Source organism: Lepidochelys olivacea (assembly GCF_965140295.1).
Source record: "Lepidochelys olivacea isolate rLepOli2 genome assembly, chromosome: 1".
Classification (NCBI taxonomy): domain Eukaryota; kingdom Metazoa; phylum Chordata; order Testudines; family Cheloniidae; genus Lepidochelys; species Lepidochelys olivacea.
Genome location: NC_140411.1, coordinates 42142926 through 42169545, shown reverse-complemented (window position 1 = coordinate 42169545; position 26620 = coordinate 42142926). Strand labels below are relative to the sequence as shown.

Sequence of the window (26620 nt, the reverse complement as noted above, 5' to 3'; positions counted from 1 at the left end):
CCAGTTCCTAGCCCAGCTGCTGCCCGGGCTCCCCTCCCCCCCCCAAAAGCTCTAGGCTCCCCGCCGCTAGGAGCTCCGATATCCCCACTCCCCTGGCTCTTGGCTCCCTACTGCCCGGGAGCGCAGCTCCCGCCTCCTGGTTCCCCAGAACCCGACTTCTCCTCCTCTCCCCCCTCCCCCCCCCACTGACTACTGACTTAGTTTATGACAGTAGTAAGACATTGCTACCTTCCTGAGCAGTTCCCTGGATGGCGAATTCGGATGGGACAGGCGCAACATCGCTTCACTGTGGTCCTGCGCTCGCAATGCCACGCATCGCCTGGGGAAGCGCATCGACTGCCCCTGGGAGTGGTGCGAGGAGCGCCAGGAGCTGGGAGTCCTGGTGCCGCAGATCAGGTCCGACGACAATACCATCGTCACCCTGAGTGCCAGGGGCATGTTGAAGAGGACCCTGAAGACAGCCATCCACTCACTGTACATGGAAACCCTGAAGCGTAAACCGGACCAGGATAAAGCCTTCGAACTGACCAGCAAGTGGGATGCCAGCAACCACTTCCCCGCCGGGGGCAGCTTCTCCCGTTTCACTGACTGGCGGTTCATCCACCGTGCCCGGCTCAACTGCGTCCTGCTCAACGGAGCCGTCCACCACAGGAACCAAGACAAATGTTGCAGGAAGTGCGGCTACTCCACTGAGACCCTGCCCCACGTCCTGTGCAGCTGCAAGCCCCACTCCAGAGCCTGGCAGCTGCACCACAATGCCATCCAGAACCGCCTGGTGAAAGCCACGCCTGCGGGAGGTTGCTGTGAACTGTGCCATCCCCGGTACTGACAGCCAGTTGCAACCTGACGTGGTAGTCACCAACGAGGCTCAGAAAAAGATCATCCTCGTCGACGTCACGGTCTCCTTTGAGAACAGGATCCCGGCCTTCTGCGAAGCCTGAGCTCATAAGCTGGAAAAATATGCCTCCCTGGCCGACACTCTGAGAGCAAAGGCCTATGAGATGTAGATGGATGCCCTGGTCGTCGGAGCTCTGGGCACTTGGGACCCCTGCAACGAGCGTGTGCTGCGGACCTGTGGGATCAGTCAACGCTACGCACGGCTCATGCGGTGCCTCATGGTCTCAGATGCCATCCGATGGTCCAGGGACATCTACATCGAACACATCACTAGCCACCGACAGTACCAGGAGGTGTGAGCCAGAACGACATCGTGCATCAACTGTGAGAAAGGGACTGGGAGACTTTTTCCATTGGACCATATGAACTGGAACCATAAACTCATTGAAACAGAATCATAGAATATCAGGGTTGGAAGGGACCTCAGGAGATCATCTAGTCCAACCCCCTGCTCAAAGCAGGACCAATCCCCAATTTTTGCCCCAGATCCCTAAATGGCCCCCTCAAGGATTGAACTCACAACCCTGGGTTTAGCAGGCCAATGCTCAAACCACTGAGCTATCCCTCCCCCTTGAACATTAAATCTCAGCAAATGAGGGTAAATCCATCCTTATCCACTCATTATACTCCACACCTGAACATAGCCATTATATGAACAACATACCCACATTTCTCAGTGTCTGTACTTTGACCTGTTAACTTTTTACCCCCAATCGGGGATATTGCAGATTATGTATTCCTTACCCCATCTGATCCTAAATGGAATTTTGCACCCCTTGATAATCTGTACCTTATTCCCTGATAACCAGAAACTTCTACGCTTAAACTCTGTACCATTTTTTATTTTACTTTACATCATCTTAATAAAATTATTAATTCTGTGCCCTTGGGATGGCAAGGTGTTATTATTGCTGCCTTTTTAGAGGGCTCACAGAAGGACATTCCTGTCATTTACAGCTTGCTCAGAATGCAGCAGTGTGTTTGGTTGTTTTTTCTCATTGGTGTGAAAAACCACAATCCTATTATACCTGTCCTACACTCTTTACATTTGCCACCTTTGAAGTGTCAGGCTAATTTAAAGCTGGAACAGATGATTTTTAAAGTGGCTTTTATTGCTTCATAATTTATTATTTTAAAGTATTGTGAGACCTCCTCCTTGAGGCTTATTCTAATAGGTACTTGTGCTCTGACCACACCTGTCTTTTAGGGATTTTGCCTTCTCACCTTAAATTGTTAGAGGATTATATCTTTGTCATTGGGTCTTTGGAGAATGGAACTTTCTATCCCCTGAAAATAATTCTTGTTAATTTCTTCTATAAAACACCTAATTACTTTTCCATTTAAAAGGTTTTTGGTGACCATTCTTATTTTGACACATTTAGAACTTTTTTCCTCTCCTCCTTTTGCTATTAAGACCCCATCATTATTTTTTATTTTGCATATTAATGATGGTAGCTTTTCACTGTATTTTAATTTGTTTTTATTATGCCATTCGTTGTCCAGAACACCTGTGTGGGGAATATAGTTTAAATTCAATGTATCTGTTTGTTTGTCTACTTCCACAACCTCTGACGGTATTTGTCAACTAAGAAAAAAATTCAACTCTACAAAAATTGTTCTAACTTTCTGTAATGAAGGTAACCCTAACTTTTATTTGGGGTATTGTAACTTAGTAATGGACAGAAATTCTTTGAAAAGAAGCTTAATGGTGTTTAATCAGAATGATTTAAAACGCAAATAATTTTGCAAAATGATTACTCGTGATTGTAGGGGCGTGAGGTGGGCACTCATTTCAAAGACAGGTTGAATGTTAGAAGGATACTGAATTTTTAAAACTGGGATAGTACAAACTGTACAGATATGCTTTATAAATATAAATTGATATTTTTGATATTTAATTCTGTGGTTTTTAAAAACACAGCTATTTCCCCCCTAAAAATACAACTAAGTCCACCATTTATGAAGGTCACACACAATTTGTTTTCCTTTGCAGATCTGTAATATTTAAATGCTATTCCAATACTTGGCATATCTTGCATACTAAGTTAACTTTTCTTTCTGCTGGAAAATATAAAACACAGTAACAGTTATCTGGTGGCTGCTGTTGCTGTTCTCATTCATACTGTAGATGTAATGCTGATCACTCAGTTAATGCTGCTAAAACAGAAAGAAAGCTCAAGAAGTTTCCAGCTGACTTGACCCAACATTATTAGAATCATGCTTTGGATCATGGGCCACAAAACTTCTTTCTATGAGACATGTTGTATAAGCAAAAGGCCAATTCCTGGGTTGCAAGGAGTTGGAGGAATTGCATTCCTCTCTATCACATCCCATGCCTGAACATTGGCACCGGGTCTGAGAGAAGTCCTTGTTTGTTCTTCCTCCTAAACCCAGCCATACGGTATCTGCTGCTGTCAGGAAAGGGAAAGGAAAGACTGGGTAATAAATTGGACTGCAAGTGTATTTTTCATCTATGAAATACTATTTAGTTATGGTGTATTCCTAAAATGACTTCAATAATATTAAGTGTCTTTTATTTATTAAAGTCCATTTTAGCTGCTATTATCACCTTAGGGGGACCAAATCTTACCCTCAGAAACCTGCATGCACTTCCCCACGCCCCGACTACATTGGCAGCCGCACTCTGTGTGTCTGAGCAGGATTTGTCAACCGATAATTGAATTGTTGTTTAGGAGGAAATGTCACAGTATGGATAAATAGCTTTAACCCTTTTTCTCATCACAAACTTCCTCCCACCATTAATTGCAGATTTAGACACAAACAGCTTATTATTAAGGATTTCAGGACACCACCAAGAATTGGGGAACAAAGAGTTTGAGATCTCTGGTTGAATCCAGCTTTTGTCTAGCGTATTCCTGAGTCTGGTACTAGGTCATCTGGCTAACCACTAAGGCACATTTTTTATTTAAACTTTAACCAAAAAATGTTTAGATAGCGACAACCTACCACAGATCAGCATCAGGGTTTGAACTGAGGACCTTTAGCACCAAAGCACAGAGGCCTACCACTTGAACTAATGTGTAATTCTAGACAATAAGTGTAATTGGCTAGCTTCTGTGTTTATTAGCTGCTAGAGGGGCATGCAACACATTATGTGAGGCTGTCACTCCTGTGCTATGATCGAACATATTAGTTAGTGCTGCCACTGTTTAAAGAGATGCACAGTCGTACTGGAGACTTGGATTTGATTCCAGTGTCCTGTTTTCCCATTTTAAAAGGGTTCAGCCCATGGTTAAGAGGAAAGGCTTTATGTCATCTTTGCAATCCCTCAATGCAAGGATGATGTCTGCCACCGGGGTTCATTGGTGGGTTTTTAAGTGGTTGAGGAGCCCATTTCATGCCCTGCAGATTTCCACACAGAAGTGACAGGTGTGGTCTTGGAGGAGACATAGTTGTTGGCTGGACTGTTGTGCCCTTTCTTTCCTCCTTTGTCGCTTTTCTGTCTCATGAGCACATCTGTTCTCCTCCAAGTGAGCTGTGGCTTGGTGTATGGTGTGGTGCCATTGTGTTCTGTTCTGTGCCAAGTCCTCCTAGTTTATGTCACTCAGCAATGAACTCTCTGCCAGTTAGGGAGTGGTGTTGGGTTTCAAACAATCTTGGGTCCAGACAATCTTGGCCTTCAGGATAGTGGCCAGCATGATGGGTGATGAGGATGTATGGTGTAAATCTGGAAATGTTTTCCAAGCTTTGTGATGGTTCCATTTGCCCCTTTTTGGGGGCCAGTGAGCAAAATTAAAGGACACATTTAATTTAAAGCCCTGGCAGTACTTCTTTAGCAGCCAGCTCAAGATGAGAAACACTATTGTTTTCACAATAGCAGAAGCTAGAGTTAAGGGTCCATTGGCACTTTGATATAAGCATGTGAAAATGATGGGTTATAATCTTTATGGAAGAACTCTCCTTTTGGGGCTAAAACTTTCAGCCAAACAGTAGCAGCTGCAGAGGTGTGGAGCAGTTTCGATAGTGTGGTAGATCTTTTAATCTTCTTTTGCATATTCTATTTAATATTTAATTTTATGGTAATGACAGGAGACCCCCATCAGAGTCAGAGCCTCATTGTGCTAGTTGTATAAAGACATACGATGATACAGATACTCCACCAAAGACCTCAGAAACTGAATTGAGTGTCCTTCCATGTGTCAGAGTAAGCATATTTGTGATTGACAAACTAGCAGTCTTTCTTTGTTTCCAGATTAGGATTTTTATTCTTTGTCACTACTCATTTTAATTTAGATTTGGCCACCTTTGCTCAAGATTGTTACGCAAAAACCCTACAGTGCAAGAATCAGATTCGTTACTCACGCTAAGTTGTACCTGACCCAGTGGAGGAAGGTATTACTCAAGGAGAGTAAAGTTCTTCATCTTCAAGATTTATTTAGATGTTAAAGTGGAATGTCAGAATGTCTTGTTGCTGCTGACCTTGGTTTTGAAATAGTAGAAAATGCTATAGTTAGAGTTGTCAGTATTGCCATTATAAATCTCCTTTTCTGGGATTTATAACTCAGCTATTGTAAGACAAACAAGAATTTTTCTTCAGGCAAGATCTTGACATACAAAGCCTCCGCATGAACGTACCCTTCACTAACGATGAAATAAAAGATAGATTTGGCCTGTTTGTAGTTATGCAGCTATACAGGAAACTTGCCACCAAGCTTTTTAAATACAGTGAGATTTTTAAAGTTTTAGGTTTTTGGTTGTCAGTTTTTGAAAACTGAAAATATTTTTGGTTTTTGAAAATCAAAAATTTCTAGAGAAATAACTATTTTCTGTGAAAATTTAATTTCTAAAAAAGGGCGTTTTACATTAAAAAAAATTTGTACCTGAAAAATGTTGACCAGTTCTCGTGTTGCAAAAGCACTTTGAAATCCTTGAATGGAAAACAGATAAGTGAAATTTATTAAATGATGTTCAGCTTTGAGGACTGGTATAGTCAGGTTCTGCAGCTTTCACTGGGTAAACCGCAATTGTCATCATGTTGAAGTCCCTTAAGAGGCAAATCATTTAAAACAGGCAGAAAAATGTGTGAGACTTAAGTTCATATTTCTTTTCTGTTTCAGGTACAAACAGTTTGCACAATGATGATTCCAGGGTTTTTCATTTTCCGTAGGAGCCAGGAAGACACTGAGCTGAACTAAAACATTGAGTGGAAACTATTTGTTTAAGGATCATCAAGAGAGGAACACTTATTTTAAAACTACTTTATTCTAAAGAGAAAGAAGATTGTATTTATGCTGAAAAAAAACTGGATTAACAATGAGGCCAAAGACTTTTCCTGCTACAACTTATTCTGGAAACAGCAGGCAAAGATTACAAGAGATTCGTGAAGGTTTGAAGCAGCCTTCCAAATCGTCAGGTCAGGGATTACCTGTTGGACCAGGCAGCGAAACTTCTCTGGACCCTAAAATTTTAATAGGGAAAGATGCTGCCAGGCAGCAGCAAATGAGACCAACAGCCAAGTTTGGACCTTATCAGAAAGCACTACGAGAAATCAGATATTCGTTGTTGCCTTTTGCTAATGAGTCGGGGACCTCAGCCTCCACAGAAGTAAATAGGCAGATGCTGCAGGAATTGGTGAATGTAGGCTGTGATCAGGTACGTATGAATTTGAGGGGAAGGAATGTTATACTGGGTTTAAAGCAAGTATATATAAATCTACAGAAATTATATCCGTTGGTGGTTGACCCAAGGAAATGTTGTCAAATGACAAGTGCTGCTGATTCTTCTAGCTGTGTCGGCTGCCTTTGCTGCTGTTGGCCATGAAGAATGGTTGCTGTTGCTGGAGGCTTTAGTAGGGTAGATGACTTATTCTTGAGTGGATCTGTTCCTTCCTTTGCGTAATTCCAGTGGGTAGCATTGGATGGCCATTAATCTGTCCCATGGCCTGTCATGGGGTCCCATAGGTTTCTGTTCTGTCACTTCTGTCATTTATCTTGTTGGTGTGCCTATGGGCACAATAGGAGTAATAATAGGATGTGTGCGGGGGTGCCTGGAAGACATAGATGATACTCAGCTGTTCAGCTATTTCATCAGAACTGGGCCGTGCAGTTCAATGGTTTAGCTAGTGTTTGGCCATACTGTGACTTGAATAGGAGTTAGCTGTCAGTGACTTAGGTGCTTTTGAAAATGTTACCCTTGGTGACTTACGCCCCAAGTCTCATTGACTCTCGGAAGCAATCAGAAGAAAGGGACGGTGTCTGGCTCTTTAACTGAAATATGCCCATTGTTGCATAGCCAAGTTTACGGAGGGGCGGTATTGGGGTGAAGAGTACACAGTGTGGCTATTTCTGTGTTAAACAGTATCTTTCATTGGAAGTATTTTACATATGTGCTCTGGAGTTGGCATCATCTTCCTATTTGTGTGCGGATACAATTTGTGGTGTTGGCTTTGACTTATAAAGCTCTGTTTCTGGTTCAGGTCCTGGCTGCATGAGAAACCATCTTTTACCACTTATGCTCAAATGGCATTTGTGTGTCAAGCAGAAACACTTGTGTTTTTATAGTCCCCTGCTTTAAATGGCAAGGTGTTCTCATGATTCCTTGATTCCAAACCTTATTTCCACTTACTTGTCTATCAAACCTTGTATTTACTGACCTTCAAGGCACCTTTCAAAGACTATCAACTTCTTAAAACTTTCCTTGAAGTGGGGGGGTTGCTTGACAAATAATTCATAATAACAACCATTGACATTTACTTGGAGCTGCACGGGATAGAGATATTTAAACAATCTCTGCACCAGTGAGCTTATGTTCTACAAGTTGGGTAGAGAGAAGACAAGATGCAGACCCAGATGATAATGGGAGGATTGGGGAGGAGCAACTAGATGTTACCTGGTCCAGTGGATCAGATGCTGAATTGAGTTCTCTTCCTGGATGTGACACTGACTTGCTGCGTGAGCGTGTGTGTCATGAAGGCTTACATTTTGAAAGGTCTGCACTCAGAAGTTCCTAAGGCACTTCTGAATGCAAACACTTGATGCACATAAATGAGTGATGGTTAAGTGAGCACAGTGGGATCCCTGATTTGTACATACAAATTGGGTGTATTTACAAAGACACGTCATGCACACATGCTTTTGAGTGCAGACTTCTAAAACTTACCTATAAACAGGGATCCTTGCTTATCTTTCAGAATGCTTTGGGACTTATGGCTAAAAATGTTTCATGAAGTTCAGTGTAGTATACTGTGTATATATAATTTTTTATAACTATTTTTATATACCAGGTCTCAGCTATTGGCACGAGGTATCTGAAATGCTGTACAACAATTAAAGTCAGCTCTGACTGTGCTCTAAATGGTCACATTCTCATAGGCTCCGTAGATCCTAGAGCACATGTTTGTGGTTTTTCCTCCTCTCCCTGATCCTTCCTTGTGTTTCACTTCTTTCCATTCAGTTTCCCCAGTTGTGGCTTGGTCCTGTGAAGATGCCATTACTAGCGGCAGCCATATCAAATGAGTATAGCAGTTAGACTTGAACATCATCAGGGTCAGATTCGACATAATCTCCTGTTAGAGATTCCACAACTGGTGTCCTGTTTCTGAAAATGCTCTGTCTGTGCATCCCATACTCTTACCCAGTCCAATCTAGATGAAGCATACATGTCTTGGAAGGTTGGGAATGGATGGGAGTTCCTTGAGGTAGCTTGGACTCTGTCAACTGCTTTCAATGAGGCCCCTAAATTCAACCAAATAAATAGCCCGTGAAGCTTGTGTTTTTATTCCTGCCTTTACTGGCTAATAAGTGCATGGCACGAAAATAGCTCCTTGGTGGCAGTCATGTTCAGCCCAGATGGAGTCTAATCTGGAGGTGGTGAATGCATATTTTGCAGTGTTTTTTTCTCACCTGAAAAGAAAGGTTGTGGTTTCTCTTGCCTTTGCCCAGTCAGGAGGATGTTACATGCCACTTTCCCAATCCATGCCAGGAGTGAGTGTTAAAAAATTAAATAAACCACAGATGGAGCTAATATTACAGATACACAGGAAACAAGGATTTAGAAAACAATTTTTGTAAAAATAGAAAAATGCTGGGCCTTAAATGGCCCAATGGGGGGGTGTCCCTCTTAACTTTCCCATACAGCAAGCCTACTCCTGCTCACTGTATAAAATACTAACCAGCTACTTAATGATCAATAGCTGAAATCAGTGATTTGCCATCAGTAAATCTAATCTAAGGTGTCCGGTGGATTTTGAAAACACCTAAATGCTGTGTGATGTTCATCATAATGGTCTGAAGAACTTCATTCTCACAATAGATCTGGGCTAATTTGGTTTGGTGTTGTGTTCCAGAGGAACCCTACTTCCATTGGACTATATTCGAGGGTGCAAAGATCAACATTTTCATTCTTTCTGGTCACTGAGCCAGGACCAGTGTTAGAAAACAATCTACCAGTACTAAAAGGAATTTAAGGTCCACTACTAGGTACTTCTGTAGTATGTTTTCAATTTTAGCAGCAGTTATTAACACACCTATCGAGATGGACCGGGGTGCTGGAACAATGTGTATAGTGGGGTTGCCGAGAGCCATTGAACCAAACTATACCCTGTATATGGTGGAAACCACTTCAGGCCAGGAGGTGCGACAGCCCCCCCCCATATGCCTAGTTCCAGCACCTATGGAGATGGAGAGTAATGCTTAATACTATTTGAAAGTTGAGCTTCCAAGCCATCAGATAGCATAAAGCAAGGGTTTTTATCTCTCGGCTCTTGAGAAGCTCACTTCAAAAATCTATTGGAATTCAAGCATGTGTTGGGGAAGGAAACAAGATGGTAATCAGAATGATGCATTTTTAACTGGGTACCATCCAGTTGACATTTGTTCAATTTAAAAAAATTAAAAGTAGATTCAGATCACAATCACATTTTATTTTTTATTTTCTCTCTTGCTGTGTGAAAGAATGACAAAAAGGGAAAATTGACTGCTGGAGAATTAGTAAAATAACTATATAGAATGTGCTATCAAATTAATTAAGTAAATGCAAAATTTTAAAAAATATATGTCTTTATGTTTCTGTAATTTTAGGTGTTGCTTGTAAAAACAGCTGATAAGAGATTTTCAGATGGCGTTAGTATTAAAGTTGATTAATAACTGATGTTGGGTGCATCACTATGACTGTAAATTGAAGTTTAGATTCCTCGATTCTGAATGGCATAATATGCCCATTTCCAGAGTTGGTGGTGCTTAAGATATTGGGAGAGAGACCCTGGTCCCACTGAACTCAGTGGAAGCTTTGCTGTTGAATTCAGTGGATCTAGAATTTCACCCTGGATCTTAACTTTATTTTATATTAACCATAACCCTTTTAACAAATTACAATCCTGGCAGCTAAACGGAGTCACTCTTGCTAAATAATGACTGTTGTAGACATTACTTAAACAAATAGCATATGAGTTGGAATCACAAATATTTCAGATCAAATAATTTCAAAACTTGTAAAACTTGATCGCAAAAGACATGACCTTACTCAGTGTGAAAGCATGTAGTCAAAAACACTACTAATATACTAGTCCCCTTTTAAAGAAAACTTGCTGGGCTTGAAAGTGTAGCTTTCAATCACTGAGAAAGATTGTGGAGAGACTTCTTGCAGATCAGTAAGCCACTTGAAATCACCCTGGGCAATTATTGTTTTTCAGTTGTAGCAAGTAGATGCAATTGAGCATATGATCAGATGCATTCCATCAGCCTGAAGGGGCTAGGTTTTTTCTTGCCATACTTCAGAATTAAAAAAAACCTTGACATAAGAATATTGTTTTCTGTTCTAAATTATGTAAATACACGCTGTTAAATAACTGTTCTATTTTACTTTGGTGATGGCTGGTCTTCACTTGGTGAAGTTCCCTGGCTATAGTTTGTATATGTAGTTTATTCTTAACAACAGTAGTTCAGAATTTTTCTTACGCTGTGCACTTAAAAAATGCCGCATTGCAGTGGTGTGCGGTGAGCAGTATGATTCATGACGTACGGAGTCTCTGACAGCTCACTTTACCTTTACAAATGCCTCTGAAATAAAACACACACCTCCTACGCTGTGCCAATACCTGAACATTCCTTAAGGGCGGCTCTCCCCTTCAAACTCTAATTATGGTGGCTTTCAAGGAATGGGAAAGATAAAAGATGTTTGTGGGAACTCTAATATATCTAAGAGTATCAAGCTGACCATCTTGTCATCTTTATTACATTGAGGTCTTGGAATTCAGTTACAAAGTTTTTTTTGTTTTTGTTTTTTTTATTGCATTCCAGGATCCTTTGATCTTTCTGTCTTGGATTACATTTTTTTGAAGAAAGTAATATTTCTCCACTCATCTCTCCCCCTTGGCAGAGGCTGCTTTTTTCTTTTTTGGGGTGCGGGGGAATCACTAACTCAGCAGTGCAATGGGGGAGGGAAGGTGCGGAGGGGACCGTCTAGGGGGCCCAGGCCACCCCCTCCACACTCCCCTACCTCTAGCCATAGAAGTACTAAAAATTCACATGAACGTCCTTGAGCCGCCATCTCCCCTTCCAGAGCAGGCTTGGAAGTGGAAAAGAGGGAGGAGACAATGAGGAGATGGCAGCCTGGGGTTCTGGGAAGTGGGGAGCCAGGCTTGGTGGGTCTCAGGGGCCAGAGCCCCAGCTCTAGCCAGTTTCTGGCAGTTCTGTCACCGGTCCTTGTCCTCCTTCAAGGACTGGACCCAGGTGAGAGAGAGCGGCCAGTGCATATCCCAACAGAGAGACCGGGACCTCTGCCTGCCGTCTTCTTCCCTCCTCCCCCAGTCACCCATTTGGAGAGACCAAGATGGGATGGAATCTCTTCTCCTCCTCCATCCCCCTCTCCAAATCAGGGAAACTGGGACTGGATGGGACTTCTGCACCTCCTTCCCGAGAAGGGATTCATACCTCCCACGCCTGGACGTGGCTCCCTGCATTCTAGAACCCTGGCTTGTTGCCATCTCACACCGCCTCCTCCACTTCTTTCCCTCAACACAATTATCCCTTCTCTGGATCCAGGAGACTGGTTCACCGCCCTCGGCATGGAAGACGTGTTCTTTCACATAGCAATTTATCCTGCATACAAACGCTTTTTAAGGTTCATGATAGACCAAAAACATTATCAGTTCGTGGGTCCTTCCCTTTGGCCTGTCGACAGCCCCACAACTGTTCATCAAGTACATGTCGGTGGTAGTAGCCTTCCTCCGAAGAAGGCAGGTACAGGTATACCCTTACCTCAACAATTGGGTGCTCGGGGGGCACACCAGAGGAACAGGTGGAATCGCAGGTCCTGGCCACATCCACCTTTGAGAGACTAGGTTTTCTCAACGTGAACAAGTCCACCTTGTCTCCGGCCCAGAGGATAGAGTTTATCGGAGCAGTGCTGGACTTGGTCCAGGAAAGAGCAAGCCTGCCACAGTCCTGATTCCAAGCCACAGCAAGCATCATTCGATGCATGAGAGCGTAGCCGACCACTACAGCAAGGAATTGCCTCAGTCTTCTCGGTCACATGGTGCCCTGCACGTACATGGTCCGACATGCCAGGCTGAGACTTAAGCCTCTACAGATGTGGCTCGCTTCGACCTACCGCTAGGGGCTTGACAGCCTGGGACTAGTGGGCTCAATGCTCGAATAGTCTGCGGAGTCCCCCTCAGCTGTCCTTATCTCTAGTTACAGATGAGTCAGCTCTAGGTTGGAGCGCACGTCTGGGAGATCTCCGAATGCAGGGCCTCTGGTCACAGGACAAGCTCTCTCTCCATATCAATATCAAGGAGCTCAGAGTGTTGCGACTTGCGTGCCAGGCCTTTTCAGTCTCGTCTGCAAGGCCAGCACGTGGCAGTATTGATGGACAACACTACTGCAATGTTTTACATCAACTAGCAGGGTGGAACCCGGTCCTTGCCCCTCTGTTAGGAGACTGGGAATTCTGTACAGCCCACTCCATTCACCTGGAAGCATCATGTGTGCCAGGAGCCCAGAATGTACTGGTGGACCCCCCTCAGCAGATCCTTCCACGGCCGCGAGTGGTCCATCCAGCCGGATGTCATTCGCTCCATCTTCCAGTGGTGGGGATTTCCCCAGGTTGGCCTGTTCGCCACTCGGAGCAACAGGAAGTGCCCAGTGTTTTGCTCCTTCCAGAAAAGTAGCCTGCACTCAATCGCAGACACACTCCTGCTACCCTGGGGAGGCCGTCTGCTCTACACCTTTCCCCTGATCCCTTTCGTGCACAAAGTCATACTCAAGGTCCGCAGAGACGGGGCAGAGTTAATTCTGGCGGCCCCAGCGTGGCCGCGACGCCACTGGTACACCATGCTTCTGGATCTGTTGGTCAACACTCCGATCATGTTGCCACTCCTCCCCGACTTGATCACTCAGGACCACGGTCGTCTTCATCACCCAGACCTCTCGTTCCTCCACCTCATGGCCTGGAAGCTTCATGACTGAATCCTATGGAGCTCCTGTGCTTGGAGCAGGTAAGGAAGGTCTTACTCAGCAGCAGAAAGGCCTCCACGTGGGCCACATACTTGAAGTGGAAGAGGTTCACTTGCTGGTATGACCAGCGTCATATGCCCCCACTTCAGACACCGTTACCTCTTATTGTGGAGTACCTTCCGCACCTGAAATAGCGAGGCCTGGCAGTGTCATCCATAAAGGTACACCTAGCAGCTATCTCAGCTTTCCACCCCGAACTCTCTAGATGCTCCGTCTTCGCCAGCCCCATGGTTGGATGGTTCCTCATGGTCTGGATCGGCTACATCCCCAGATTAGCCTGTTCCTGTGTGGGACCTTAATTTGGTCCTCTCTGAATTAATGGGGCCCCCATTCAAGCTGCTGGCATCTTGCTCCCTTCTTTAGCTATAGTGGAAGACAGCCTTCCTAATTGCCATCACATCAGCAAGAGGTTGTACTCCTTGGATGTTTGGTGAGCGTTAGCCTTCTATGTTGAATGCACCAAGCTGTTCAGGAAATCGAACCAGTTGTTCATAGCGGTGGCTGACCTCATGAAAGGCCTACTGGTCTCATCTCAAAGAGTGTCTTCCTGGATCACGTCCTGCATCCATGCATGCTACGGGCTGGCCAAGACACCAGCCCCGGCACTTACGGCGCACTCCACAAGGACACAGGCCTCATCTGCAGCGTTTCTGGGCCAGGTCCTGATACAAGAAATCTGCAGGGCAGCAACTTAGTCCTTGGTACATACATTCACCTCATTACGCCATCGTCCAGCATGCCAGAGATGATACAGCTTTTGACAGAGCAGTGCTTCAATCTGCGATTCCATAACTCCAACCCCACCGCCTGGGTAAGGCTTAGGAGTCACCTGATTGGAATAGATATGAGCAATCACTTGAAGAAAAAACGGTTACTCACCTTCTCGTAACTGTTCTTTGAGATGAGTTGCTCATATCCATTCCAAACCCACACGCCTTCCCCTTTGTCGGAGTAACCAGCAAGAAGGAACTGAGGAGGCGCTGGGTTGGCGGGGTCATATATTGAGCGCCATTCCAGGGGGCTCCACAGCCAAACAGACAGGTGCTGCTAGGGGAAGAACTTTTCGACGACTGTGCATGTGGTATGCGCACACCTGATTGGAATGAGTATGAGCTACACATCTCGAAGGACAACAGTTATGAGAAGGCGAGTAACCGTTTTTTCCTTAACTGACACTGATTCTGTTACACTAAATGTAATTTATGCAGAAATCCTTTTTGTTGGGACGGGCACACAGAATTAAGCCGTCACTGAAAACCTCCCTCTGGCAGTGGGTGCAGAATTTTGGGATCTGAGCACATGGGTAGTACAATGTGGTGAGGATGGAAAGACATTAGTTTTTTCCCTAGAAGTAGAAAAGAAGAGTGAAAATTGAAGTGTAGGTGAAAAGAGACCTGTTAAACCAGCCTGGATTGCTCTGTAGGAAATACCTAAACAATGGCATGTGGACCCTCACTAGCAGTGTTGCAATTTGGCAAGGACTAGATCTCATTTCATTTTTTTTTTTTGGGGGGGGAGCGGGGGATCACAAATATATTATCAAATGAGTGTGTTGCTGAATGATACACACTCCAACAGGTAAAATAAAACCCATATCTGAGGATTTCAGCTACCAGTGTCGTGTCTGTGCTCCCACCTCCCATCCCAGTTTGGAATTAAGCCTTTCTCTTTCCCTTCCTTTGGATACTGATAGTGTGTGCTTGTTTCTACCCTTTCCTTTTGTTACAATCTCTTCTTCTTCTTTTTTTTTTTTTAGGATCTTCCAGGATCACATTTTACCCCTCTCTGTCCTTCCCTTGCCCCCACCCCCCACCCCCGCTCCTCCCCCAAGGCCACATATCACACTTTCTGACCCCACATGGTTGAAGAGAACGCCTTCAGTTGTTTCAATTTGGCTGCTAAAGAATGAAGTGAGTCACAGCTTTCCCCTGGGGGCTGAAGGCAAGAGGCCAAGCCTACTCCTGAACTCTTTTGTGTTGACATTTCTCCCTGTGTCTATTCCTACTCCACTTCTTTTTCTTGTCTCCAGTCTCCCATGTTGCTGCTGGCAAGAAGGGCAGCATCATTGCTAGTGAAAATGACCAGACTCTACTAGGTATTGCTATGCTGCTGCTGTGCGACACTGGGGGGTCCATTCATTCTGGGATATGCTTTGCTCAAGAGCTGCCCAGGAGCATTCTTGTGCTGGGAAATCTGGGGCAGGGAGCAAAGATAATTTCTCGTTCCTTTCTCTCCACCCTCTCCCTGTACAAGTGTGTCCAGCAGTGGTGGATGGTGCCTTTGCTGCTTTTGCATAGCACACTTCTCTGTAGAGCACCAGAATGAAACTAACCAGGATTGCATTCGTTTTAAACTTCTGCTGCTGTCCTTATCAGTCCTCCTTCCCACCCTCCCTCTTGGGTGGCACGGGACAGGAGTGGGAATTCCTTGTAATGCCACCTTTGAAATAACAGGATGGGAATTCCATGCCAAATGTAAACCATTAAATATATACAAAATGGTCAGTTCTGTTGAACCAATGGAGACCGCTCTTCTCCATAAGCACATGCATGCACGTAAACAACTTGACATGGATGTTAATGAGAGTTCTGCATGTATAGTAAAGGGAGAGTGTCTATGCCCAAAAAGAAAAGGAGGACTTGTGGCACCTTAGAGACTAACCAATTTATTTGAGCATGAGCTTTCGTGAGCTTTTCTTTTTGCGAATACAGACTAACACGGCTGTTACTCTGAAACCTGTCTATGCCCAATTATTCAATGTGGAGCTTATATAAAGCACTATAATCATATATTTCAGTAACAAGATACTATTATGTTTTTCTTCTCGGTGCTTGTCTAGATTAAAGATTCTTGTGTAGTAATAAATACCAATTAATGGTCAGCATAAGGTTTGCTTATGTCTGTCTTCAGTAAAAGAACAAATGGCTTCATCAGGTCATTGGAAAATCTGTAGAAGTGTTAACATCAAGCTTTTAAAAAAATCGCACTTGTAACCAAAAGTTTGAGAATGCCACTAATGTAACAGGAAGTTGTATCACAATGATATTAGGGTGTAGCAGTTCCTTTTGCATGTTTTATGGTTCTCAGCTTAAATCTCTGCTCTCCTTGACAGCTTGTATTTGATAGGAGCCAAAATAGTTTTTTGTTAAGTCAGAAAAATTTTGCATATGTGAAGAGGTAAGTGAAGTTTATTAACTTTGAGACAGGTTTTATTAGAAGGACCAGATGCAAAGATTTTGCAGATTAGAAAGAACTCTTTTTAATACAAATATACATGTAATACATTTTAACTCAGGTGGCAATTTTGCAACAGAAAAACCTCAAAAACGGACTCCAAGGAGAAACTGCTGAGCTCGAATTAATATGCAAACTAGATACCATTAACTTGGGTTTGAATAGAGACTGGGAGTGGCTGGGTCATTACACATATTGAATCTATTTCCCCATGTTAAGTATCCTCACACCTTCTTGTCAACTGTCTAAATGGGTCATCTTGATTATCACTACAAAAGTTTTTTTTTCTCCTGCTGACAGTAGCTCATCTAAATTAATTAGCCTCTTACTCCACCTTTTCATGGTCTCTGTATGTGTGCATATGTATATCTTCTTACTGTATGCTCCATTCTATGCATCCGATGAAGTGGGCTGTAGCCCACGAAAGCTTATGCTCTAATAAATTGGTTAGTCTCTAAGGTGCCACAAGGTCTCCTGTTCTTTTTGTGGATACAGACTAACATGGCTGCTACTCTGAAACCTGTAAGCTGAATAAATCCTCATCACACTAGAACAGTTAACATGTGGAATGTGAGCTGTGGGCATGCATGCTGTTTATCTGGTACACCTGTTTTAAAAAAAGAAGTATTGGCCATATTTTTTTATTCATATATATAGATAGATAGATAGATAATGTGTGTGTATATGTATGTTTCTACTGGCTATCCAGATAGATTACAAGGGGATAGCTTGTTTTTCTCTTTTTTTTCCCCCTCCCCTTTCTCCCTGCTCATATCTCAAGCAAACACATATATTATCTGAAAAATAATGGTGCATCAGTAAAAGTGAGAGGGTAGTCCTGGCCTATCACTGTTGTGGTACTCCCCTCCTCCCAAACTGCAGAGAACTGTGGGGAAGGAAGTGCCTTTTTAGACCAGATTCTATTCCAGTCTCAATGGTCAGAGACAGGGAGAACCTTTCTTGTTCTGACTGTGATCCTCTCCCAGCTCCATAGAGGGGAGACAGAAAAGGTAGACTTATTGCTCCTCTTGCTTCACGCCAGTCAGTGTAAGAGTTGAATCTTCCTAGATGAGAGATCTATGAGCCTCATTTTGAATAGAGTCCAAGTAACTCAAATATTCCTTGTGAAGAAAATACAAGGTAAATATAGGTAGTGGGGATGGAATACAAAAACACTCTAAAATAGCCTTTTTAAGTAGGTTACTTTTGGGAAGGCTGAAGTCAAGGAGTGCCTAGTTACTGGGTACTTTTAGTTCCAGCGGAGAGGATAACGACCATGCTGCCTATGCTACTGCAGAACAGAGCCAATAAAAAAATAACCATTCTCTCAGTTGCTATGTCTTGGGTGCCTTTATGCCACTTTGCCTTTAACTGCTCTGTGTGTGTGTGTGTGTGTGTGTGTGTGTGTGAGGGGCAGAGGAAGGGTTGGAGTGGTATTTTTTTATGTGCTACCTAATATGTATCGCAATATTTATAGAACAAGGAGGGTCTGCAATAACCCCCATTCCTCTATGAATGGGAAAATGTAGACCTTTACAACTCCAATGTTTAAATGACTTCAGTGTTTTTTTGTGTTTTGGTTTTTGTATCCTTGCATTCCTGTGATAGATGCTTTGGACCTTAAAAGTTGCATGTTTTCTTGCTTAAGTTGGGAGCTAAAGTATTCCACATACATAGAGTTCCAGAAAGCAACAGATTACTTGTTGCAGGTGATGATGGTATCTAGGCTTCTATCTTGCAAATACTTGTGTGTGCACAGTCCCACTAAGTGAGACTACTCTGTGTAGTTACTTATGTGTAACTGTTGGTAGGATCAGGGGCTACGTTTGTATCAGTTAATCCATGTATTGATTTCAAATCTATGTAATAACGGGGGGGATGTAAACTGTAAGGTTTCAGAGTAGCAGCCGTGTTAGTCTGTATCCACAAAAAGAACAGGAGTACTTGTGGCACCTTAGAGACTAACCAATTTATTAGAGCATGAGCTTTCGTGAGCTACAGCTCACTTCATCGGACGCATAGAATGGAACATATAGTAAGAAGATACCATACAAACTATAAGAGGCTAATTAGTTAAGATGAGCTATTATCAGCAGGAGAAAAAAACTTTTGTAGTGATAATCAAGATGCCCCATTTAGACAGTTGACAAGAAGGTGTGAGGGTACTTAACTTAAGGAAATAGATTCAATATGTGTAATGACCCAGCCACTCCCAGTCTCTATTCAAACCCAAGTTTATGGTATCTAGTTTGCATATTAATTCAAGCTCAGCAGTTTCTCGTTGGAGTCTGTTTTTGAAACTTTTCTGTTGCAAAATTGCCACCCTTAGATCTTTTACTGAGTGGCCAGAGAGGATGAAATGTTCTCCTACCGGTTTTTGAATGTTAGGATTCCTGATGTCAGATTTGTGTCCATTTATTCTATTGCGTAGCGACTGTCTGGTTTGGCCAATGTACATGGTAGAGGGGCATTGCTGGCACATGATGGCATATATCACATTGGTAGATGTGCAGATGAACGAGGCCCTGATGGTGTGACTAATGTGATTTGGTCCTATGATGGTGTCACTTGAATAAATATGTGGACAGAGTTGGCATCGGGCTTTGTTTCAAGGATAGGTTCCTGGATTAATGTTTTTGTTGTGTGGTTGCTGGAGAGTATTTGCTTCAGGTTGGGGGGCTGTCTGTAAGCAAGGACTGGTCTGTCTCCCAAGATCTGTGAGAGTGAGGGATCATTTTTCAGGATGGGTTGTAGATCTTTGATGATGCGCTGGAGAGGTTTTAGTTGGAGACTGAAGGTGACAGCTGGTGGCATTCTGTTATTTTCTTTGTTGGGCCTGTCCTGCAGTAGGTGACTTCTGGGTACTCTTCCGGCTCTGTCAATCTGTTTTTTCACTTCCGCAGGTGGGTATTGTAGTTTTAAGAATGCTTGATAGAGATCTTGTAGGTGTTTGTCTCTGTCTGAGGGATTGGAGCAAATGCGGTTGTATCTTAGAACTTGGCTGTAGACAATGGATCATGTGGTGTGTCCTAGATGGAAGCTGGAGGCATGTAGGTAAGTAAAGTGGTCAGTAGGTTTCCAGTATAGGGTGGTGGTTATGTGACCATCACTTATTAGCACAGTAGTGTCCAGGAAATGGACTGCTTGTGTGGATTGGTCTAGGCTGAGGTTGATGGTGGGATGGAAATTGTTGAAATCCTGGTGAAATTCCTCAAGGGCTTCTTTTCCATGGGTCCTGATGATGAAGATGTCATCAATGTAGTGCAAGTAGAGTAGGGGTTTTAGGGGATGAGAGCTAAGGAAGCGTTGTTCTAAGTCAGCCATAAAAATGTTGGCATACTGTGGGGCCGTGCGGGTACCCATAGCAGTGCCACTGACTTGAAGGTATATATTGTCCCCAAATGTGAAATAGTTGTGGGTGAGCCATCAGGGGCTCGTTCATCTGCACATCTACCAATGTGATATATGCCATCATGTGCCAGCAATGCCCCTCTGCCATGTACATTGGCCAAACCGGACAGTCTCTGCGCAATAGAATAAATGGACACAAATCTGACATCAGGAATCCTAACATTCAAAAACCGGTAGGAGAACACTTCATCCTCTCTGGCCACTCAGTAAAAGATCTAAGGGTGGCAACTTTGCAACAGAAAAGTTTCAAAAACAGACTCCAACGAGAAACTGCTGAGCTTGAATTAATATGCAAACTAGATACCATAAACTTGGGTTTGAATAGAGACTGGGAGTTGCTGGGTCATTACACATATTGAGAAAAGGAGTACTTGTGGCACCTTAGAGACTAACCAATTTATTTGAGCATGAGCTTTCGTGAGCTACAGCGAGCTCATGCTCAAATAAATTGGTTAGTCTCTAAGGTGCCACAAGTACTCCTTTTCTTTTTGCGAATACAGACTAACAGGGCTGTTACTCTGAAACTACACACATTGAATCTATTTCCTTAAGTTAAGTACCCTCACACCTTCTTGTCAACTGTCTAAATGGGCCATCTTGATTATCACTACAAAAGTTTTTTTTTTCTCCTGCTGATAATAGCTCATCTTAACTAATTAGCCTCTCACAGTTTGTATGGCAACTTCAAACTTATCTGTATGTATATATATCTTCTTACTATATGTTCCATTCTATGTGTCCGATGAAGTGAGCTGTAGATCACGAAAGCTTATGCTCTAATAAATTTGTTAGTCTCTAAGGTGCCACAAATACTCCTGTTCTTTTTGTAAACTGTAAGATCACCCTCCTTGTCTGTTGCTCTGACCATGTCATCCTTATCAACTCCTTTAAATCCCACCACTGGCTCCCTGTTTTCCACTGCATCAGACTTTGTTTCTTGTACTTTCTGTACTTCCCTTCAATGCTCTTTAGAACTCTGCACCTCCCTCTTTACCTGCCATTTTGCACAGCCAGCTGCTCTGCCAATGACGCCTGCCTTAAATACCCATTTTCCCACTTTCACAAATGTGTCTCTGCTTTCTTCTGTGGTCAGCTGAATAGTTCACAATTTAATGAAACCTCAGTTAATTTTAAACTCATGGAAAATATTCTCTCTCCAAACACGTTCTTCCTTTTTTCTCCTTGCTGCATGATGTAACATTGTAAAGATCCATGGGTATGATTTTTGACATAGTGGGACATGTCTTTATCAATTATGACTTCCATTTTTGTACACTGTCTTCCATTTTGTGTGCTGACTAACATTTTGTATTCTTTGTTTTGAAAAACCAGCATGACCTTGACAAGGTCAGTTTATTGTGTTGCATTCCGGACAGGTGCCCAGCCCAGGAAAGATATTGGACACCAAGTTGAATGACTATGACTTAGAAGCAATCGCAGAACTTTTTAAGACCATCATCTTTGATTGTCTCTTGGCTGCTGGCCCAACCACATGGAGCAATGAACGCTACACAGGAAACTGACTGGAGCGGGGCTGGGGTTTCTCCATTTGGGCACATACCAAAAGGGAGAATGACCGCATTTAAAGGCAGTGGGGGGTCCTCTCTCAGAAGTGGGGCCATCCACCACCACATGCAAGAAGAGCTGGATGGAGAGAGAAAAGGCGGGAGGGACTTGGCCTAGCCTGAAATGCTGATAATACTTTGGACTTACAGTAGGGGCTGCATCTAGGACTTTTGTTACTTTGAAAAGATCTATAGCTCTCTAATCTAGTGCTTTTTAAAGAGTACTGTGACTGTGACTATGCCTATGTTCCTTGTCTTCCTGCCACGTTGTCCCTGAAAGGGTTAAACAAGAAGCCCGGAGTAACCACAGCCTAGGTGGAACTCTGAGGGAGTATGTAAGCAATTGGAGGGCTGAGGCACTGATACCAGCATCAAAGGCAGGGGTTGGCAAACTTTTTGGCCCAAGGGCCACATAGAAATTATATGGCGGGCCATGAATGCGCACAAAATTGGGGTTGGGGTGTGGGAGGGGGTGAGGGCTCTGGCTGGGGGTGTGGGCTCCAGGGACCAGCCGGAAATGAGAAGTCCGGCATGTGGAAGGGGGCAGAGGGATTCGGAGAGTGGGAGGGTGCTCTGGGCTGGGACCAAGGGGGTTGGGGCATGGGGTGGGTGGGTGAGGGCTCCGGGTGGTAATGCAGGCTGTGGTGTGGGGCTGGGGATGAGAGGGCTGGGGTACAGGAGGGGGCTCCAGGCTGGGACCAAGGGGTTCAGAGGGCAGGAGGGGGATCAGGGCTGGGGCAGGGGATTGGGGAGCAGGAGTGGGTACAGGTGGCGCTTACCTCAAGCAGCTCCCAGAAGCAGCGGCATGTCCCCCGTCCCCTTCCCCCTGGCTCCTATGCGGAGGTGTGGCCAGGTGGCTCTGCATGCTGCCTCATCTGAAGGCACCACCCCCAGAGCTCCCGTTGGCCATAGTTCCCGGCCAATGGGAGCTGCGGGGGTAGCATGTGGAGCGGAGCCCCCTGGCTGCCCCGTGCATAGGAGTCAGTGGAGGCACATGCCGCTGCTTCCAGGAGCCGCACAGAGCAGCCCCTGACCCTGCTCCCCGGCTGGAGAGCTGGAGCGGGGCAAGCCCCTGACCCCACTCCCCAGCGGGAGCTCAAGGGCCGGATTACAACAACTGGCGGGCCAGATGCAGCCTGCGGGCCGTAGTTTGCCCGGTCTAGGGTGCCTGGATTGTGGAGGCTCATGTCCCAAGAAAAGGCTCAGACCCCTTGTTCAAGCCTGGGAATGTGTCACTGTGCCTTCAAACTCAGGGCTAAGAAAAATGACCCAGGTCTGGTTGATTTAGAACTGTGGTTCTCAAACTTTTGTACTGGTGACCCCTTTCACATAGCAAGGCTCTGAGTGAGATCCCCCCCTATAAATTAAAAACACTTTTTTATATATTTAACACCATTATAAGTGTTGGAGGCAAAGCGGGCTTTGGGGTGGAGGCTGACAGCTCGCAGCCACACATGTAATAACCTCGTGACCGCCTGAGGGGTCCCAATGCCCAGTTTAAGAACCCCTGATTTAGGAGCACATGGGATCCAGCAGTTGGGTTAGCCCATGTCATAAATATAAAGGGAAGGGTAAACCCCTTTAAAATCCCTCCTGGCCAGAGGAAAACTCCTCTCATCTGTAAAGGGTTAAGAAGCTAAAGGTAACCTCGCGGGCACCTGACCAAAATGACCAATGAGGAGACAAGATACTTTCAAAAGCTGGGAGGAGGGAGAGAAACAAAGGGTCTGTGGGTCTGTCTTTATGCTGCCTTTGCCAGGGATAGACCAGGAATCGAGTCTTAGAAATTTTAGTAAGTAATCTAGCTAGGTACGTGTTAGATTATGATTTCTTTAAATGGCTGAGAAAAGAATTGTGCTGAATAGAATAACTATTTCTGTCTGTGTATCTTTTTTGTAACTTAAGGTTTTGCCTAGAGGGATTCTCTGTGTTTTGAATCTAATTACCCTGTAAGGTATCTACTATCCTGATTTTACAGAGGGGATTTCTTTACTTCTATTTACTCCTATTTCTATTAAGTCTTCTTGTAAGAAAACTGAATGCTTTTTCATTGTTCTCAGATCCAAGGGTTTGGGTCTGTGGTCACCTATGCAAATTGGTGAGGCTTTTTACCAAACCTTGTCCAGGAAGTGGGGTGCAAGGTTTTGGGAAGTATTTGGGGGGGGAAAGACGTTTCCAAACAGCTCTTCCCCAGTAACCAGTATTAGTTTGGTGGCGGTAGCGGCCAATCCAAGGACAAAGGGTGGAATATTTTGTACCTTGGGGAACTTTTTGACCTAAGCTGATAAAGATAAGCTTAGGAGGTTTTCATGCAGGTCCCCACATCTGTACCCTAGCGTTCAGAATGGGAGAGGAACCTTGACAGCCCACATCAGAGTTATGGGACAGGTTGTGATTAATGCTTTGCTGTTTTAGTGCTTAATTGTAGTGGTACAGATTTCTCATGGTTTTATTTTGGTGGGTTTTTTAAATGTAAAAATTGTTTTTTTGTGAAAAGCTAAACCAGCAAACACTGCTGAGCATAGCGCTTACTATCTTGAGTAGTTTGACTAATCCTGTTCAAGATTTGCAGGATTAGGTCCTTATTAAAGTAAAGTACCAGTAGAATCACAAAAACAAATGATGCCATGGACACACGTGTCTGTGTGTGTGGGCACATTTTGGACAGTCTTGCTCTATACTTATTTGGATGTACTTGGTTGGGTTTTATTCCCTGTAGTAGCTGTTTGTAACTGTCTTCTGGCTCAGTGCTATATACTGTATAATTTATATGAAGGTATTTTGGGGTTTGTTTGGGCTTTTCTTGTCTTGTATTTTTAGTAGTCTTTACAAAAACCTCCTACATTAATTTTCCTTCTTTCTTCCTTCTGCATTGCCCCCTTTTCAAAGGTAAAATGTGGAATGGGGGTGGCTGTGTGACCACAGATACTATTAAACAGAAATTCTTACTGCACAGATACGCAGACTTAATATGAATTTAAAAACTCAGCTCTGTTTCAGAGTTCCAAAAGCTTTTATTCACCAGAGAACTGTTAAACTAGTCATTTTTGGCATAGTGTAGGTCAGGGAAGCGTGACCAAGTACAATGGAATGTACTGAGCTCTGTGCCAGTTTGTAGTGATAAATTACTTTTGAGTAGTATATGGGATATTGCAGGAAGTGTGTTTTTGAGGGTGGGGGTTGGGACAGGGGTGGTTCTTTCCAGGCTTTTCCAGTTCATTAAATAACAAAAACCGATACAATACGGGATCAGTCCTGCCTTCACACCCCATCTGCAACAACAGAGGGCCCCATATGTGCTGGACTGGGGGCAGGATTTGAGGAGCCCACACAGCTGTATCTCCTGTGTACTGTGGCGTTCAGCTCCACAGAAGTGAGCTGTGCATCATTGCTCAGCATTTTTGGGGTGTGATATGGGTCAGGTGAGGGAAGCAATGGGGTTTGGCTGATGCATCTACTGCTGTATAGATACACCTGGACAGTGTCTCCACCCCCACCAAGCTGGGGTGCAAGAGCAATGGGGCTGTATTGGTGACTGAAGCCTCGAGAGATGAAATCCTGGCCTCATTGAGGCCAATAGCAAAATTCCCATTGACTTCAGTAGGACCGGGATTTCACCTCGTATCTCTAGCCCCTACAGATCCATTCAGAACTTGTGGTTTGCATTTCACAATGAGTGGACAAAACTGAACACAGTTGTATACAATAATTGATTACGATCTTCCCATATCTTAAAGTGTAGAAGAGCACTTTGCTTTTTTGATAAAGAGAGGGGGGTAGCTCCCTTTGAGGGACACCTAGCCAGCCAGTTAGCTGTAAAATCCCTCTTGATAGCTGTTCTTTACTTGGTTTACCTGTAAAGGGTTAAAAAGTCCCCCAGCTAAAGAAAAAAAGTGGGCATCTGACCAAAAGAGCCAATGGGAAGGTTAGAACTTTTTAAAATGGGGAAAGAAATTTTCTCTTTGACTGGTTTCAGAGTAGCAGCCGTGTTGGTCTGTATCAACAAAAAGAAAAGGAGTACTTGCATCCGATGAAGTGAGCTGTAGCTCAGGAAAGCTTATGTTCAAATAAATTTGTTAGTCTCTAAGGTGCCACAAGTACTCCTTTTCTTTTTCCCTTTGACTGTTGGTCTCTCTGGGCTGCAGGGACTCGGAGAAGCAATCTATAAGCAGGAATGCTGTGTAAGGTTTGAATCAGGTATGAAAAATTATTTTCCATACCTAGCAGGAGTCATTGGGATAGGGAATGTTTAGGTAGACACGATCAGGTTATTTCTTTATTTTGGCTTGTGGATCTCCTCTATGCTAACCCCAGATGCTTTTGTTTGCTTGTAACCTTTAAGCTGAACCCCAAGAAGTTACTTTGGGTGCTTAATTTTTGGAAGTGCTCTTTTAAAATCTAGAAAAAGCCTAAGTTCCAAATGTATTTTTTTTTCTTTCTGTTTTTAATAAAATGTACCTTTTTTTAAGAACAGGATTGGATTTTTGGTGTCCTAAGAGGTTTGTGCATATCTTGTTTAATTAGCTGGTGGCAACTGCTAATTTCCTTTGTTTTCTTTCTCGGCTCTTCCATGGAGGGGGGTGAAAGGGCTTGAGGGTACCCCACAGGGAGGAATTCCCAAGTGCTCCTTCCTGGGTCCAAGGGTTGTTTGTTTTTGGTTTTTTTGCATTTGTGTGGTGGCAGTGTTTACCAAGCCAAGGTCAGAGAAAAGCTGTAACCTTAGGAGTTTAATACAAGCCTGGAGTGGCCAGTATTAATTTTTAGAATCCTTCCGGGACCTCACCTTCTGTACTCGAAGTGCCAGAGTGGGGATTCAGCCTTGACAACTTTGTTGCACAGGGTCCTTTTAAGATTTGAATGTTGTGTGTAATGTTCTGCAAAAACTATTAAACTTTATTTTAAGATTATCCAGCAAGCATAATCTCTGCAGTGCAAGAAAAACTGTAGCGGTACCTTTCACGTAGGTACAAAAACTCAGGCCAGTAATACGCCTTGTTTGTTAGAAACAGGAAAAACTTGGTTTGATCATAAGTTGTGTTA

At 43.8% G+C, this 26620-nt stretch overlaps 1 protein-coding gene across 6 annotated transcripts in view; it reads left to right on the top strand.

The window, feature by feature from the left end:
- Nucleotides 1–26620, top strand: part of LATS2 (large tumor suppressor kinase 2) — a 103163-nt gene that overhangs the window by 37934 nt on the left and 38609 nt on the right. For 5 of the 6 annotated variants that reach the window (XM_084643788.1, XM_084643792.1, XM_084643789.1 and 2 more), the window contains one exon: nt 5976–6510. In XM_084643788.1, the coding sequence (XP_084499914.1) occupies nt 6172–6510 (339 nt within the window). In that variant the 5' untranslated portion in view covers nt 5976–6171. Of the gene's footprint in view, nt 1–5975; nt 6511–25690; nt 25778–26620 lie in introns of those variants that run through there. The other variant, XM_084643793.1, reaches the window with a different exon arrangement.